Source organism: Pelophylax lessonae (assembly GCF_965119305.1).
Source record: "Pelophylax lessonae genome assembly, chromosome: 4".
Lineage (NCBI taxonomy): Eukaryota > Metazoa > Chordata > Amphibia > Anura > Ranidae > Pelophylax > Pelophylax lessonae.
Window position 1 is genome coordinate 299,105,947 of NC_138771.1, and position 17,757 is coordinate 299,123,703.

The 17,757-nt window shown below is 44.1% G+C and overlaps 1 protein-coding gene across 1 annotated transcript in view; it reads left to right on the top strand.

The window, feature by feature from the left end:
- The first annotated feature begins 1,902 nt into the window (after positions 1 to 1,902).
- APPL2 (adaptor protein, phosphotyrosine interacting with PH domain and leucine zipper 2) overlaps positions 1,903 to 17,757 on the top strand; it is a 150,201-nt gene continuing 134,346 nt past the window's right edge. Inside the window, exon 1 of the mRNA XM_082253113.1 lies at positions 1,903 to 2,064. Within this exon, the coding sequence (XP_082109239.1) occupies positions 2,011 to 2,064 (54 nt within the window). The 5' untranslated portion in view covers positions 1,903 to 2,010. The remainder of the gene's footprint in view (positions 2,065 to 17,757) is intronic.

Consider the following 17,757-nt stretch of genomic DNA (forward strand, 5'->3'; position numbering starts at 1 on the left):
TTTTTTTTTCTTCCTTTTTTCAGGGGGGGCGGCGCCCTGGCGCCCCCTATGCACCGGCCGCCACTGAGTAACAGTGCAAATTTTTAGCACTAATTACTGTAGTAATGTCACGGGTCCCCCCAAAAGTGTCAAAAATGTCAGTTAGGGGTCCGATTTGTCCACCGCAATGTCGCAGTCCTGCTAAAAATCACAGATCGCCGACAGTAATAGTAAAAAAAAAAAAAAAAGATAAAAATGACATAAATCTTTCCTCTAGTTTGTAGACAGGATAACTTTTGCGCAAACCAATCAATATACACTTATTGGGATTTTTTTTACCAAACAAAAATATGTAGCAGAATACAAACTGGCCTAAAATGAAGAAAAAATTTGGTTTTTACATTTTTATTATTTGGAATGTTATATAGCAGAAAGTAAAAAATATTGTTTTTGCTCAGAATTGCCGCTCTTTTTTTGTAGCGCAAATATAAAAACTACCATGGTGATCAAAAAAAGGACATCAAATTTTTTGGGGTACAGAGTCGCATGACCGCGCTATTGTCAGTTAAAGTAACTCAATGCCATATCGCAAAAAATGGCCTGGTCATTAAGGGGTAAATCCTTCCGGTCCAGAAGTGGTTATTATATGATCAGTTGTGATATGGTAAAGAGCCCATGTCATAGGTCATTGATGGCGAACCTTGGCACCCCAGATGTTTTGGAACTACATTTCCCATGATGCTCATGCACTCTGCATTGTAGTTGAGCATCATGGGAAATGTAGTTCCAAAACATCTGGGGTGCCAAGGTTTGCCATCACTGTCATAGGTTCTTTGCCGTGATTGGTGATGTGCTGTGTCTGGGGGACACAACTCACTACAGATCGCTGTGCCGTGCCCTCCTTGCGGGCGAGTATGTGTGGCAAAAATGGGAGGATGTCATATAATGTCCTACCAGAAAGAGAGTGCACTTTCCCCCCCCCCATCATTTCACTATACAGCAGATGGGAAGCAGTTAAACACATTGCAAACAGTACTAGCTACCTATAGCGTTTGTTACCCCAATATTTCATATTCCTGATATGTCCCTGCTGTACCATGTACTTGTATGTGAAAGTATCCTGTTCTCTTTGTATTGCTTCCTTTGTGTGAAATCCCTGGTGTTCCTGCTAGTCCCTTTGCTTTCTTATTAAAAACTGACCACACTAAGCAGGAGAGCACAGCATGGTCAGTTCTCTAGCTATGCTGGGAACTCAGTGTGCTCTCCTCCAATGATCAGACTTGTCCTGCACAGCTATTCGCTTGGAAGCTCAGTGTGCTGCTGCTTCTCCTTCCCCCAGCTCTTATGCAACTGAGAACAGAGGGAATTTGGTCACTTATAAAAAAGGGAAAAAACATATTTGTTTTTTTTTTTTTTTAATTTTATATCTATACAAAAATTTTTGACTTTCATTTCTATTTTAAACTGAATGGGTTGCTTTACAAGGCGATCGTTTACAATCACTTTAAATATAGCTATTTGCACTGAAAATGGCCATTTTGTCTAATTTTTTGAACTGTCAGTAAAAAAAAACCTGGGTCCGTCAGTAAATGTATGTGTCGTGTCAGTAAAAAACCTGACTCTGTTAGTAAATTTCACGTTGGCAATCGTGGAGGTGAATAAAAATGCCAGTTCCTGTACTAATCCCACCAACACAACCAGCATTTAACCCTTACAGTGCAGGCGTGGCATTACAACCCATTAAGAGAATCCTTTAAGCCTTTGCATGAAGCACAGTATGGCAGAGAAGAGAAACCATAGGAGAGAGTCCACCCTCTGATAAAGGGATAAGTGTGTCATATGTCAGCAATCATCACAGCCATCACCAGGCGTGCTGTCCTGACTGGGAGCTCTCTGCTGACCACTAGCGGACACAAGCTGCAGTGACGGCTCAGTACGTGTGAGTGAGCTGGAAGAAGAGCTGGAGGAGGAGGGGGTGCTAATTGAATCCAGCTAAATTATTCAGTACCTGCCCTGTCTGTGGAGGACAACATGCCTGCTGTGGATAAGCTGCTGTTGGAGGAGGCTTTGTTAGACAGCCCCCAGGTAAGAGCAGCCTTATATAAGACAGTCCCAGGGAGGGGGCTGAGTGGTGCACAGATTGCAGGGTGAGGCTTGGCTTCTGGCAGGAGCTGAGCTCTTCGGCCCTGGTGGGGGGAAGGGGGAAATCACCTTCATGTGAGATCGGGGGGGGGGGGGGGGCGCAGTACAGGGGTATCCTAATATTTCCAGCACTGTACAGGTTAATGGGTGGATGGCTGTAGTTGGTGGAAGGAGGAGGAGGATGGCAGACCCGGATGTTGCTGTGAAAGTTTGCTTTGTTGTCATAGACTTGTGTGTTGGGAAGCAGAGTGCTGGGATCTGGCACCAATGACACAGGGACCCATCATACCCAGGGACCCAGCCCTGCTCCGCTGACAATCTACACACAGGTCTACAACACACAGGATCAGCTCAGCCTGCTATCACAGGAGGAGGGGAGAGGGGGGGATCACATCACACCATGGAGGGGAGCACAATACCACTGGAACCCCCAGCACCTCAGCCATGGGTTTACATAGTTCACACATCAAAACATCATGTAAAATAAACTGACCAAGAGGACAGGTATTGATGCGTTCATTTATTTTATAATCGTTTACAAAACACAACCTGAACAGAACAAATCATATGAAGCAAGATCTAAAACCAATGATGCAGGGGACCCATCATACGCAGGGTAGCCCATCATACGCAGGGGACCCAGCACTGCTCCGCTGACAGTCTACACACAGGTCTACAACACACAGGATCAGCTCAGCCTGCTATCACAGGAGGAGGAGGGGGGATCACATCACACCATGGAGGGGAGCACAATACTACTGGAACCCCCAGCTTCTCAGCCATGGGTTTACATAGTTTACACATAAAAAAATCATGTAAAATAAACTGAACAAGAGGACAGGTATTGATGCGTTCATTTATTTTATAATCATTTACAAAACACAGCCTGAACAGGACAAATCATATGAAGCGGGATCTGTCACCAATGGCGCAGGGGCCCATCATAGCTCCACTAACAGCCTACACACAGGCCTACAATACAGAGGATCAACTTCATGAGGATCAGCTCAGCCTGCTATCACAGGAGGGGAATCACATCACACCATGGGGGGAGCATATTACTACTGGAACCCCCAGCTCCTCAGCCATGGGTTTACATAGTTCACACATCATGTAAAATAAACTGGCCAAGAAGACAGGTATTGATTTGTTCATTTATTTTATAATCATTTACAAAACACAACCTGAACAGGACAAATCATATGAAGCGGGATCTGACACCAATGACACATGGGCTCCTCATACACAGGGGTCCAGCACTGCTCCGCTGACAGTCTATACCAGGGTTTCTCAACCAGGGTTCCTCCTGAGGTTGCTAGGGGTTCCTTGAGCAATGGGCAATTTCTGCCTCTCAGATAAGTTTCCAATGATACCATTGTTCCCTTTAGCTATCTGTAAGGGGGTAATTCTTCCCAATGATGACAAGAGTAAGGAGCCTTCTTCCCACTGACTGTCACACCAATGTATCATGAGTTGTAGATTTAAAATTTTTAGCAAGGGTTCCCTGAGACCTGAAATGTATTTCAAGGGTTCCTCTGTGTTGAGAGAGGCTGGTCTACACACAGGTCTACAACACACAGGATCATCTTTATGAGAATCAGCCCAAAATAATCGCATCACACCCCACCATTGAGGGGAGCACATTACTATTGGAACCCCCAGCTCCTCAGCAATGGGTTTACATAGTTCACACATCAAAACCTTGTGTAAAATAAACTGACCAAGAGGACAGGTATTGATGCGTTCATTTATTTTATAATCATTTACAAAACACAACCTGAACAGGACAAAGCATATGAAGCAAGATCTGACACCAATGACACAGGGGCCCATCATGCGCAGGGGCCCATCATACGTAGGGGCCCATCATACACAGGGGTCCAACACTGCTCCGCTGACAGTCTACACACAGGATCAGCTCAGCCTGCTATCACAAGAGGAGGGGAGAGGGGGGATCACATCACACCATGGAGGACAGCACAATGCTACTGGAACCCCCAGCTTCTCAGCCGTGGGTTTACATAGTCACACATCAAAAAATCATGTAAAATAAACTGAACAAGAGGACAGGTATTGATGCGTTCATTTATTTTATAAACATTTACAAAACGCAACCTGAACAGGACAAATCATATGAAGCAAGATCTGACACCAATGACGCAGGGGCCCATCGTCATACGCAGGGGCCCATCGTCATACGAAGGCGCCCATCATACACAGGGGTCCAACACTGCTCCGCTGACAGTCTACACACAGGTCTACAACACACAGGATCAGCTCAGTCTGCTATCACAGGAGGAGGGGAGAGGGGGGATCACATCACACCATGGAGGGCAGCACAATGCTACTGGAACCCCCAGCTTCTCAGCCATGGGTTTACATAGTTTACACATCAAAAAAATCATGTAAAATAAACTGAACAAGAGGACCGGTATTGATGCGTTCATTTATTTTATAATCATTTACAAAACACAGCCTGAACAGGACAAATCATATGAAGCGGGATCTGTCACCAATGGCGCAGGGGCCCATCATAGCTCCACTAACAGCCTACAATACAGAGGATCAACTTCATAAGGATCAGCTCAGCCTGCTATCACAGGAGGGGAATCACATCACACCATGGGGGGAGCATATTACTACTGGAACCCCCAGCTCCTCAGCCATGGGTTTACATAGTTCACACATCATGTAAAATAAACTGGCCAAGAGGACAGGTATTGATTTGTTCATTTATTTTATAATCATTTACAAAACACAACCTGAACAGGACAAATGATATGAAGCGGGATCTGACACCAATGACACATGGGCTCCTCATACACAGGGGTCCAGCACTGCTCCGCTGACAGTCTACACCAGGGTTTCACAACCAGGGTTCCTCCTGAGGTTGCTAGGGGTTCCTTGAGCAATGGGCAATTTCTGCCCCTCAGATAAGTTTCCAATGACACCATTGCTCCTTTTAGCTTTCTGTAAGGGGGTAATTCTTCCCAATGATGACAAGAGTAAGGAGCGTTCTTCCCACTGACTGTCACACTAATGTGTCATCAGTTGTAGATTTTAAATTTTTAGCAGGGGTTCCCCGAGACCAGAAATTTAACTCAAGGGTTCCTCTGTGTTGAAAAGGTTGAGAGAGGCTGATCTACACACAGGCCTACAACACACAGGATCAGCTTTATGAGGATCAGCCCAGGCTTCTATTGCAGGAGGAGGGGGGAATCGCATCACAACACACCATGGAGGGGAGCACATTACTACTGGAACCCCCAGCTCCTCAGCCATGGGTTTTTATAGTTCACACATCAAAACATCATGTAACATAAACTGACCAAGAGGACAGGTATTGGTGCGTTCATTTATTTTATAATCGTTAACAAAACACAACCTGAACAGGACAAATCATATGAAGCAAGGATACAATAATACATCATGAAAAAATCACGTTTACATTTTTTAAAGCGACTCCTTCCCACCCATCCCTTTAAAGTGTTCTGAATGCCTGGAAGAATCGCGATCAAGTGACCGCTTTTCACAGTAGGTTAAATGATCTGAAGCCGGTCCCACTGGCTACCAGTCATTAGTACAGGACAGAGACCTTTGACAGCTCAGTCTATGTGCTGTGAGCATGCTTTTTTAGCACATAAACATCAGCCATCCAACGCATATGTGCGGCATGTGAGAGTTAACGGGGCTGTAAAGATAGAATGTTTTTTATCTTAAAGTGGAGGTCCAGCCTGTACAAAAAAATCAAAGTCAGAAGCTACAAATACTGTAGTGGCTAACTGTTGATGCAAAGACACTTGCCTGTCTAGCTTTCCCTCATTGTCGACACCCCAAGCCGATTCGTTTATTGGCTTCGGGTGCAGGCGCCGGTGTTCTACCAAAATCTCAAACCATGTCACTTCCTGTGGCTCTACAGCAGTAATAATTGGAGATTTCAAGGACTTTCTATTTTCACAGAACAACGGCAGTCTATACATTACGATACATGCTATAATGAACATTGTTAGACCGTCCACTACTAACCAACAACATGGCAGCCTCTAAGGCGGCAACAGCTTTTTTCCTCCTTACCCGGTGTTCTGTTAAAAGAGGCAGCTGGTTGTGTACCGTAGTGTTTTGGCTGCCAGTGGTCTGTGAAAACAGCAACTTGTCCAAATCTCCAATTATTGCTGCTGTAGAGTCACCGGAAGTGACGTGGTTTTAGATTTTGGCGAGTTGGCGTTTTTTCGACAGAACATTGGTATTACAACTAAGGGAAACCAGCAGTGAAGCTTTCAGGCTTCAAACTGCTTCCTCCTCATAGAAGTTTGACTAAGGCATGCTAGAGCTATGGCTCCACTGCCTTGAGTTTCTCCTGTAAAAGCAGGAAGTAAAGGGTTCGGTGCTGGAGTGGTGACACATAGCCAGGTAAGGGTTTAGGGATGGAGGGAGGTGGGTTAGACAGCCAGGGGGGAGTTTTTTACTCTAACGCTCACAATTTCCTAAGGTAAAAACATTTAGACTTTAACCACTTGCCGACCCGCCAGAGTAATTCTACTGTGGCAGGGTAGCATGTGCAGGTACAATCATATACTTGTATGTCCTTGTGCCTGCTCCTGGTTAGGAGCATGCAGCTCACCCCTCGTGTGACCATTGTGCCTACCATATAACACATCAACAATGTAAACAATTGTGGTTTTCCATTCCTGAACAGCTTGCTTACTGTTGTCATCTGTGATTGGCCCACAGCAATCACATGGTACCTGGATACTTGTACAATGTGATTAACTCTAGCCAATCACAGATCACAACCAAAAGCAAGTTGTTAATGAATGGTTAACACAGGGGTGTCCGACTCAATTTCATCACGGGCCGTATCCCCATTACGGCTTCCCTCAATGGGCCGGTTGTATCTATAGGACTAGATTTCCAGATCAACCCCCCCCCCCCCCCCGTTACATCAAATGTCAAGAGCCCCTTCACCCTCCCTTGCATCAAAGTGCACCCCTTTTACCTTGTGCTACTGCAAACCTTGGAAGCAGAAAGTGCAGGGTCTGGAGGAGGACTAGAGTAAGGCTGGAGTCAGCTGCCAGGGTCTGCTGAATGCTGAGATTAGGGGAGGGGGGAGACGACGGGGTGCTTCGGCTGCACAGAGAGGCACAGAATCTGTAGGAGGAGTTCTGCCCTCCTCTCTGCTGCTGACTGCTGAGAGAAGGGTGGAGACGAAGGGGGTTCCGCAACTGCAGGAGAGATGCGAGGGCCACATGAAATGGCATAGAGGGCCGGATTCGGCCCCCGGGCCTTGTGTCATTGGTCACAGCCACACCAGTTATATGATGATGCTGTACTGCACTGGTGACTGTATGTAAAAAAAAAAAAAAAAAAAAAAAAAAAAGAATTTTAAACATTTTCCAAAAAATTGTGACAAAACATTAAAACTTAAAACAGCTTGCCATACCTCTTACTAAATACTTTGGACTGTCCACTTTCCAAAAAGGGGTAATTTTGGGGATATTTTTACTGTCCTGGCATTTTAGGGCCTCACAAAATGAGATAGGTCATCAGTACTGTTTGATTTTCAGATATACAGTGGGTATAGAAAATAATTTCTCCCCTTCAAAATAATCACAATTTGTTGCTTTGCAGCATGAAATAAAGACATACACCGTTTTTGTTGTTTCCAGTTGTATTTACTCAGTGCAACTTATAACATCCAAGTGAAAGCTAGAACGCCAACATGTCAGAAAAAACATTAAAAAATTCAAAAACAGAATTACTGAGTTGGAAAAAGGTTTATCCCCTTGTGTCAGTATTTTGTTGAACCACCTTTTTCTTTATTTACAGCCTTTAGTCTGTTGGGATACATTTCTACTAACTTTGCACATCTAGAATTTGCAATATTTGCCCACTCTTCTTAAATTTGATGGTGACTGTTTGTGGACTGCAGTCATTCCACAGATTTTCAATGGGGTTTAAGTCTGGGCTCTGACTAGACCATGCAAGGATGTTCACTTTTTTCTCCTTCAACCACTATGTGGTCATTTTGTACTTTGGGTTATTGTCATGTTGGTAGGTAAACTTTCTTCCCACTGATAACTTTCTGCAGATTTTCCTCAAGAATTTGATGGTATTGTGCCCCATGGATTTTTCCTACTATCCTGACACGTGCTCCAGTCCCTGCTGCAGAGAAACACCCCCATAAGAGGGTATTACCACCTCCATGCTTTAATGTAGTAATTGGTGTTATTTGGATGGTGGGCTGTATTGGATTTCCACCAGACATGATGTTTGGTTTTGAGGCCAAATAATTAAATTTTGGTCTCATCTGACATCTTATTCCATGTGGCCTCAGAATCTTGAGTTTTGGCAAAGCTCAGTGGTGACTGCATGTGTTCCAGTTTTGATCCACGTCCTGATCTGGGAGTGTCTGTGTTGTACCAAATACCTTCCCCTTCCTAATAATAGACTTCACTTCATTTTTGTATCCGTCTCCTGACTTGTGTCTGTCAACAACTTTTATCTGGGAGTTCTTTTGACAGTGCCTTTCCACCCATGGTTGATTGTTTTCTTGAGTTGCACTACCAGGGACTGAAATGCTCCAGGAAAACTCCTTTCATGCTGAGCTAATCAAAATGATCACATTTGAAAGTCAAATGGATTTGCCTGCCATTGAGAAGGTGATTAGCTATACCGGATTGAGTTTACAAGTCATTTTTTTAGGAGGGGTGATCCTTTTTCCAACTTAGTGATTCTGTTTTTTTTTTTCTTTTGTTTTCTGACATGTTGGTGTTCTGTCTTTCACTTGGATGTTATAAGCTGAGTAAATACAGCTGGATAAAACAAAAACTGTGCATGTCTTCATTTCAGGCTGCAAAGCAACACAATGTGATTCTTTTCTATACCCACTGTATATACCATAGTTATGTTCTCCCCCCCCCCCCCCTTGCCGCCGAGCCTATAATTGCAAAGCGTGCTTTGCGCATGTGCTGTAGGGAACCGGCTGTAAAGCTGAAAGGCTTAATTTCCGGTTTCTCTTAGAAAGAATGGCTGCGGCAGCACCCGGCAGCCAATCCGAAAATCAGCTGAGGTGCTGACATCGCGGGCTCCCTGGACAGGTAAATGTCTATATATTAAAAGTCAGCAGCTACAGTATTTATAGGTGCTGACTTTTTTTTTTTTTCTCCAGGCGGAACTACTCTTTAACCGCCTCCGGACCGCCCCCCGCTGATTTTACTGCGGCAGGGCGGCCCTCCTGCACGAAACAACTCGGCAGCGGGGACTTTGATGCATGGGGCAGGAGGCTCCGATTGTCTGCCTGAAACCCCCGATTGCTCCCCACTGAGAGAGAAGAACGGTCAGCTGTTGTAAACGCAGCTGACCATTCTTCTCTCTGGAATGATCACAGAGCTCATGTGATCCTTCTATATAGGAACACAGGTCTCTGTGATCATTTCACAAGCCACGCCTGCCACAGTTAGAACCACGCCCCTTGATCACCCACAGTGCTAACCCCTTCCCAACCCCCATACAGTTAGAAACATGCCCCTAGGTACACATTTAACCCCTTGATCACCCACAGTGTTAACCCCTTCCCTGCCAGTGTCATTATTACAGTAACAGTGCATATTTTTAGCACTGATTACTGTAGTAATGTCACTGGTCCCGCCAAAAGTGTCAAAAATGTCAATTAGGGGTCTGATCTGTCTGCCACAATGTCGCAGTCCTGCTAAAAATCGCAGATCGCCGCCATTACAAGTAAAAAAAAAAAACAATAAAAATGACATAAATCTTTCCCGTTAGTAGACACGATTAACTTTTGCGCAAACCAATCAAAATACGCTTATTGCTAATTTTTATTTTTTTTTACCAAAAATATGTAGCAGAAAACAAATTGCTCTAAAATGTTAAAAAATTAGATTTTTAAATTTTTTTCATTTATTTATTTTTTTTGGAATGTTCTATAGCAGAAAGTGAAATTTGATTGATGTTGTTTTTTTTTTTTTTTTTTTTCAGAATTGTCGCTCATTTTTTTGTTTATAGCGCAAAAAATAAAAATCGCACAGGTGATCAAATACCACCAAAAGAAAGCTCTATTTGTGGGAAAAAAGGACATAATTTTTATTGGGGTACAGCGTCGCACGACCGCACAATTGTCTGTTAAATTAATGCAGTGCCAAATCGCAAAATATGGCCTGGTCATTAGGGAGGGAAAATCTTCTGGTCCAGAAATGGTTAAACAGAGGTTACCTTTGGTCAGAGGTGTAACTAGATCCTTCAGGGCCCCGGTGCAAGAAACCATGAAGGGCCCCCCCCCCGGACCACTGGCCGGGGCGCTTCCCTTCAAGCCCGGGGCTCTCCCCACTGATCCTGGGGCCCTTTACTCTCATTTCAGGGCCCTTTATTATGGTCCCGCAGTGGGACCCTTTCACAAGTTCTGCAGTGGGCCCCCTACCTGCCATCTTGGGGCCTCCCCACGGTGGTGGAATGCCGGGGCCCGGTTGCAAGTGTGACCTTTGCGATCCTGGAAGTTCACCTGCTGGTGTTGGTAGTTTTTATTTTTTGGTATTTTAATTGTATTATTTTTTATCAATTTATTTATTTTTTTACTATGTCACTGACTATGACTCTGTCCATTCAGAAAAGGAAGGAGCTGGTAAATTACATATTTACTGACCCCTTCCTGGTTCTCTGTTGTGACACATCCCCTGCAGCAGCCGGCAGGAGAGGGGAGGGAGCACAGTGGGGGGTGGGCAGCATAGTGGGGGGTGGGGAGCAGTCAGAGGCCCAGAGACAGCAGAACACAAGTGAACTGGATATGAGGAGTGAAGGGGGCAGCATACAGAGGAACCAATCTCCTCCATTTTTCTCCTGCAGCTACAGGAGGAAAAAGGAGGACAGTGATTTCTCTACATGCTGCCCCCGCCGCCCCTCCTATCCAGGTGTATAGGGGAGCCGCACGGGCCCCCTGGAGCATGGGGCCGGTTGCAATTGCAACCCCTGAAGTTACGCTCCTGCCTTCTGTGAAAATGTCTAAATAATCAGATCTAAAAGTAGACTGCTTACATTGTATGTGAATCTGGAGTATCCCTGTAAAAGTCCATCTTTGCCCCCTACCCCTCCTTCCAACCGAGCCTTCCTATTGTGCATGGAGGGTGCTCACTGCATTAGAACCAATAAGGAGGCTCTTAAACTAATAACATTTCATTTTCAGTTAATGTAACCTCTATGTATGTATTTTTTACATTTAGGTTTGTGAAGGGTTTACTTGAGTTTTGGAGTGCATATTAGTTCAGATTTGTTAACCGTTTTAGTGCATTTCTCTAAAACATGTTGAAAGTCACCTTTTAAGGTTAACTATAAAAAGAAAAGCACTTTTACTTGTTTTTATGAGTCATGTTCAAGTGGTTTTAAAACATGTGATGAAAACATTCATTTAGATATCCTTGCCAATTTTTTTTTTTTTTTTAATGCATCCCACTATCCCTTTTATACTCCAATCTTGTTTTTAAGCTTGTGAAAGTATTCCTACTGTTCTTGGTACAGAATGTGTTCTGTTTTTGTTATAAGCGTCACCATATTCGACATATTTTTTTCATTTATTTACTTGAAAGCTGTAGAAGTTAAAGAGTGGGTCAAGCAAAAACTTTCTTTTGTTTTTCACAGAGTAGGTAAAGGTTGGAATTTCTGAGTTTTACTGTTTGTTTTTTAAAATGGATATAACCACTTCCAGACTGCCCATCGTACATTTACTGCGGCAGGGCGGCCGTTCTGTGCCAATTCACGTACCTAGTACGTGATCGGACATTTCCAGGTCTGGGGCGCACACTGATCAGCAGATACGGCAGACTCGATGTCCGTCGGCACCCGCCCGTGCTTCAGTACACAGGCCTATGTAAACAATGCAGATTGCCGTTCTGTGAGTACAGAAGGCATGGATCCTGTGTTCCTGTAAAGCAGGAACCCCACTCTATGTCTTCCACTAGCAAAAGCACCTCCCCCACTACACTTAGGGTCCTTTCACACGGCCGCTCCGTGTGTCCGCAAATCATCCTATTTTTTTGCGGATGATTTGCGGACATCAATGTAAGTGAATGGCACTGCGGATGTCAGCGGAATACCATCCGCTGACATCCGATTTTCCTCCTTTCAGTTCTGTTCCGTTTTTTCGAATGGAACAGAACCCTATTTTTTCATCCGTGTAAAAAACGGAAAGGAAGGAAAATCGGATGTCAGTGGTGTCATCCGCTGACATCCGCAATGCCATATACTTACATTATGTCCGCATATCATCCGCAAACGGATGGGATGATATGCGGGCACACGGAGCGGATGACACAAATGTCATCCGCTCCGTGAAAAAAAAAAAGTCCCGCAGCGGACTAAAGCAGCGGAGTGTGAAAGGACCCTAAATCACAGGCTAGGAACACAGTTAACCCTTTGATCGCCTCTGATGTTAACCCTTTCCCAGGTAGTGTCAATACAGTGACTGGTGCCAAAAAATATGCACTGTCACTGTATTAGTGTCCCTGGTCCCCAAAAAGTATCAGTTAGTGTCTGATTTGTCCGCTGCAATATCGCAGTCCCACTATAAGGCGCTTATCACTGCCATTACTAGTGGGGAAAAAAAAAAAAAATTCATAGTTTGTAGTCGCTATAACTTTTACATAAACCAGTCAATATGCGCTTATTGGGTTTTTTTTTTTTTTTTTTTTAACCAGAAATATGTAGCAAAATACATATTGGCCTAAATTGATGAAGAAAATAGATTTTTTTTTTACACTTGGATATGCAGGAAAAAAAGTAATGCCTGGAGAATGACTCAAAGGCACCACATCCCAATTAAAGTAAGCAAGCAAGCAAGCCAGAAAACCCCCCAATGGGGGGAGAGTTGGGGATTTTTAAGGTGCCAATTAATTCTAAATCAAAAGGTGTATCTTAAAATATATATTTATATTATGTTTTGATTTAGAATGAATTGGCACCTTAAAAATCTCCAACCCTCCCCCCATTGGGGGGTTTTCTTTCTTGCCTACACTTGGATATGTTTTATAGCAGATATATATAGTGCATTGTGAAAGTATTCGGCCCCCTTGAACTTTTTGACCTCTTTGAAGCCTGAAATGTGGCAAACATAAAGATATAAAACTGTAATTTTTTGTGAAGAATCAACAAGTGGGACACAATCATGAAGTGGAACGAAATTTATTGGATATATCAAACTTTTTTAACAAATAAAAAAACTGAAAAATTGGTGCTTGCAAAATTATTCAGCCCCCTTAAGTTAATACTTTGCAGCACCACCTTTTGCTGCGATTACAGCTGTAAGTCGCTTGGAGTATGTCTCTATCAGTTTTGCGCATAGAGAGACTGAAATTTTTGCCCATTCCTCCTTGCAAAACAGCTCGAGCTCAGTGAGGTTGGATGGAGAGCGTTTGTGAACAGCAGTTTTCAGTTCTTTCCACAGATTCTCGATTGGATTCAGGTCTGGACTTTGATTTGGCCATTCTAACACCTGGATATGTTTATTTGTGAACCATTCCATTGTAGATTTTGCTTTATGTTTTGGATCATTGTCTTGTTGGAAGACAAATCTCCGTCCCAGTCTCAGGTCTTTTGCAGACTCCATCAGGTTTTCTTCCAGAATGGTCCTGTATTTGGCTCCATCCATCTTCCCATCAATTTTAACCATCTTCCCTGTCCCTGCTGAAGAAAAGCAGGCCCAAACCATGATGCTGCCACCATGTGGGAATGGTGTGTTCAGGGTGATGAGCTGTGTTGCTTTTACGCCAAACATAACGTTTTACATTGTTGCCAAAAAGTTTGATTTTGGTTTCATCTGACCAGAGCATCTTCTTCCACATGTTTGGTGTGTCTCCCAGGTGGCTTGTGGCACACTTTAAACAACACTTTTTATGGATATCTTTAAGAAATGGCTTTCTTCTTGCCACACTTGTGCAGTATAGGACTGATTGTTGTCCTATGGACAGAGTCTCCCACCTCAGCTGTAGATCTCTGCAGTTCATCCAGAGTGATCATGGGCCTCTTGGCTGCATCTCTGATCAGTCTTCTCCTTGTATGAGCTGAAAGTTTAGAGGGACGGCCAGGTCTTCGTAGATTTGCAGTGGTCTGATACTCCTTCCATTTCAATATTATCGCTTGCACAGTGCTCCTTGGGATGTTTAAAGCTTGGGAAATCTTTTTGTATCCAAATCCGGCTTTAAACTTCTCCACAACAGTATCTCGGGCATCTCTGGTGTGTTCCTTGTTCTTTGTGATGCTCTCTGCACTTTAAACGGACCTCTGAGACTATCGCAGTGCCGGTGCATTTATACGGAGCAATATAAAATGAACTCGTGTGGAGACCTATAGGGCCAATTGTGACTTGCTAGCAAGGCACATGGTCACTAACCATCCTAGGGTCCGACGGGAATTCCCAGTCGGTCCAATAATACGCAGGGAGCCACCGCAACCAAGAATAACTGGAGAAAAAAGAGGGAAGGAAACAGAGAGGCTGTTCCTAAAAGAGGTTGCACAAAGGGATGCTCACAACTGCTAAATATCAAAAATGAACAACTTAATTGAAAAATAAGGCACTGTGTAACCTATTAGAACACGCCCCAAATGTTGGGGTCATGACATGCATAGAAAGATCAAATACAGTAGAACCAGATGTGAGACAGCATTAACCACTTGCCTTCTGTGCACTTAAACCCCCTTCCCATCCAGACCAATTTTCAGCTTTCAGCTCTCTCACACTTTGAATGACAATTGCGCGGTCATGCTACACTGTACCCATATGAAATTTTTATCATTTTTTCACACAAATAAAGCTTTCTTTTGGTGGTATTTAATCATCTCTGGGTTTTTTATTTTTTACAAAAAGACAGAAAATTTTGAAAAAAAAAAGTTTTTTTCTTATTTTCTGCGAGTAAATTTTGAAAATTTTTCTCCTTCACTGATGTGCGCTGATGAGGCGGCACTGATGAGCACTGATGAGGTGGCACTTATGGGCACTGATGAGGTGGCACTTATGGGCACTGATGAGGAGGTACTAATATGCCGCACTGATCACTGATAGGCAGCACTGAGAGGTGGCACTGCTGGGCACTGAGAGGTGGCACTGAGAGGCGGCACTGATTGGCACTGATGGGCGGCACTGATGAGCACTGATGGGCAGCACCATCAGTGCCCACACTCAGTGCCCATAGTGCTGCCAGTCAGTGCTCATCAGTGCCTAGATGAGCAGGCACTGATGGGCACTGACTGGCAGCACTATGGGCACTGATTGTGGGCACTGATGGGGGGCACTGTGTGCACTGATGGTGGGCAGTTAGTGTGTTTAATGTACCTTGTGTAGTCAGGGCACTGGTGATCAGTGCCCTGATTACATTCTTCTGTGTCCCCGACGGCTGATTGGCTCTCCTCCTTCCTCACACTGCAGTCTCTGTGTGAGGAAGGAGCGCTGGCGATGAGAGATGATCTCATATGTTTACATATGAGATCATCTCTCATTGCATGGTCCGATCACATGGTAAATGGCCGCTGTGATTGGCCATTCACCACGATCTGTGATTGGCTGTGTCCAAGGGACACGGCCGGCACAGATTTTCCCCGATGCGCGCTCGCGGGAGAGCGCAAGGAGCCTGTTTCTGGGAGGCTGTTTAAAGACGGCCTCCCGAAAATGTGAGTCCGCGCTGCAGCCGTACTTAGGCTATAGAGCGGATGGGAGGAATTTAAAAACATCACAATGTCAAATACACACACTACTGGCCACACCACCCACCGGGAATACTACGACACAACCACAGCGATTGGCAGTATATGGCCCAAACGGACCCTGTAATACCGTCAATAACCGCTGAAGGAGTGCCGGCATGCCACAGGACCCGCTGCAATGAAAAAATGCTTGTGTAAGTGCGGCCGCACTACATAGGACTTAGTTGGTCTGTGTAAATATGTAGAGGACAATGCCACTGATTGGGTAAACTAGTCAATGGATATAGGAAAACACCTACAATGTTACAATAATACCAACGACCAAATCAGACAATGACTAATAAGCAATCAAAAAATAGGTCTCGACATGGACATAATGTCCCACCAAGTAAATGGTAATATTGAGCTAAGGACCTCCTTTTGTTATTCCATAGCAGCAAAAAACAATGCGGGGCAAGGGGAAGATGAACAGAGCAGTGACTCTTCTAACAGTCTCCAGTTCATGAGGAGTCATAAATGACTTAGCTATAGTTGATGGAGTGACATCGAAGATAACAAATTGAGCAACCAGGGATCAATTGCATCCAGGGGCACATAAAGTGGACCATATGGCGCTATGAAGTCACCTGTTGTGAACCTCAGGCAATGGAGGGATGATAGGGAGATACGCTGTGTATGAAAACAGCGAGGGCTCACACCGGGTAGACTCAGACGGTGGGCGGAGTTCCAGCCGCACTCTTATAAAGCAGATGCTGTAAATTCAAACAGAGTGCTTACCGCATCACCGGAGTCCTAGCATAGCGCTCAAATGCCCGGTGGTCACGGCCCTTTCTCTATCACTGTTACTCCGTTTGAAGGTTCTTTCCCAGCCGATTGGGCTTCCAAGTCCATGCATAGGGTAGACAAGCAGGTCCGCGATGTCTTAGTGCCTCCTAGTGGTTTGCTCAGTCACACTCGTCGGTTCCGCTGTACTTGCAAGTTGCGGCATCAGCCTCAGAGCATCAGAACGGCTACAGAGTTCCCATAGGTGCGTGGGCAGCAGCACGTGACGTCAACCAATATGGTCCACTTTATCTGCCCCTGGATTGGTTTCTTTTTCTCTGCATGTTTATTCATTCCTCTGCCCATGTGGAGGGGCGGGGGGGGTGTTTGCTTCTTCTCCAATCAGCTCACACACAGTGTATGCCTAGACTCCACACCCACTGCTGGAAGAGGAAGGAAGGAAGATTTGTAACACAATATGCACTTTCTATAGAGTGTAGAAAGCTGAAGACAGCAGATATACATGTACAACTTATGTAGGAAGATTTGTTTAATCTCTGTGTATCATCTGAGGTTGTTCACTTCACTGGCTATAGGAGAGGGTTTACAACCACTTTAAGCTTGCCATACACATTACAATATGATTATAAATTCCGCTTTGGATTTACCAAAACTATCCAATTAATTTGTATCCATCAGGCAAGCCCTTGCACTACGTGATTAGTAGATCTAAAGGAGATGTCACGTGTGGTAAGCTTAAAGCAAACCTGTTGTACTAGAAATACAAGCACTGCCATTGGCTTTTTGCTAGTTCCCTAGCTGTCTTTAGCCTTCTTTAGCTTTATTTGAAATAAAGATCAGCCATTACAGCATATACATTTTTATTTTGATAGATATACTTTTATTTATTTATTTATATTTAAATATTTTTGACAGTTTAAAAATCTAAAAATAATCTTCTTTGTTAACTTCAATCCGGATTGGAGCTACTAATGTCTAATCAGGGAATACAAAGAGGGAGTCCATACTTTCCCTTAATTCCCAACCTGCAAGGTATCCTGGCTAGAGATCTGAGAAGCTGACTCTCTGCATTACCCTGCTTACATCATTATAGCACTGCAATGTTCAGTTTATTGTCTTACATCACCTATCTCTACATTACCCAGACACTATAAC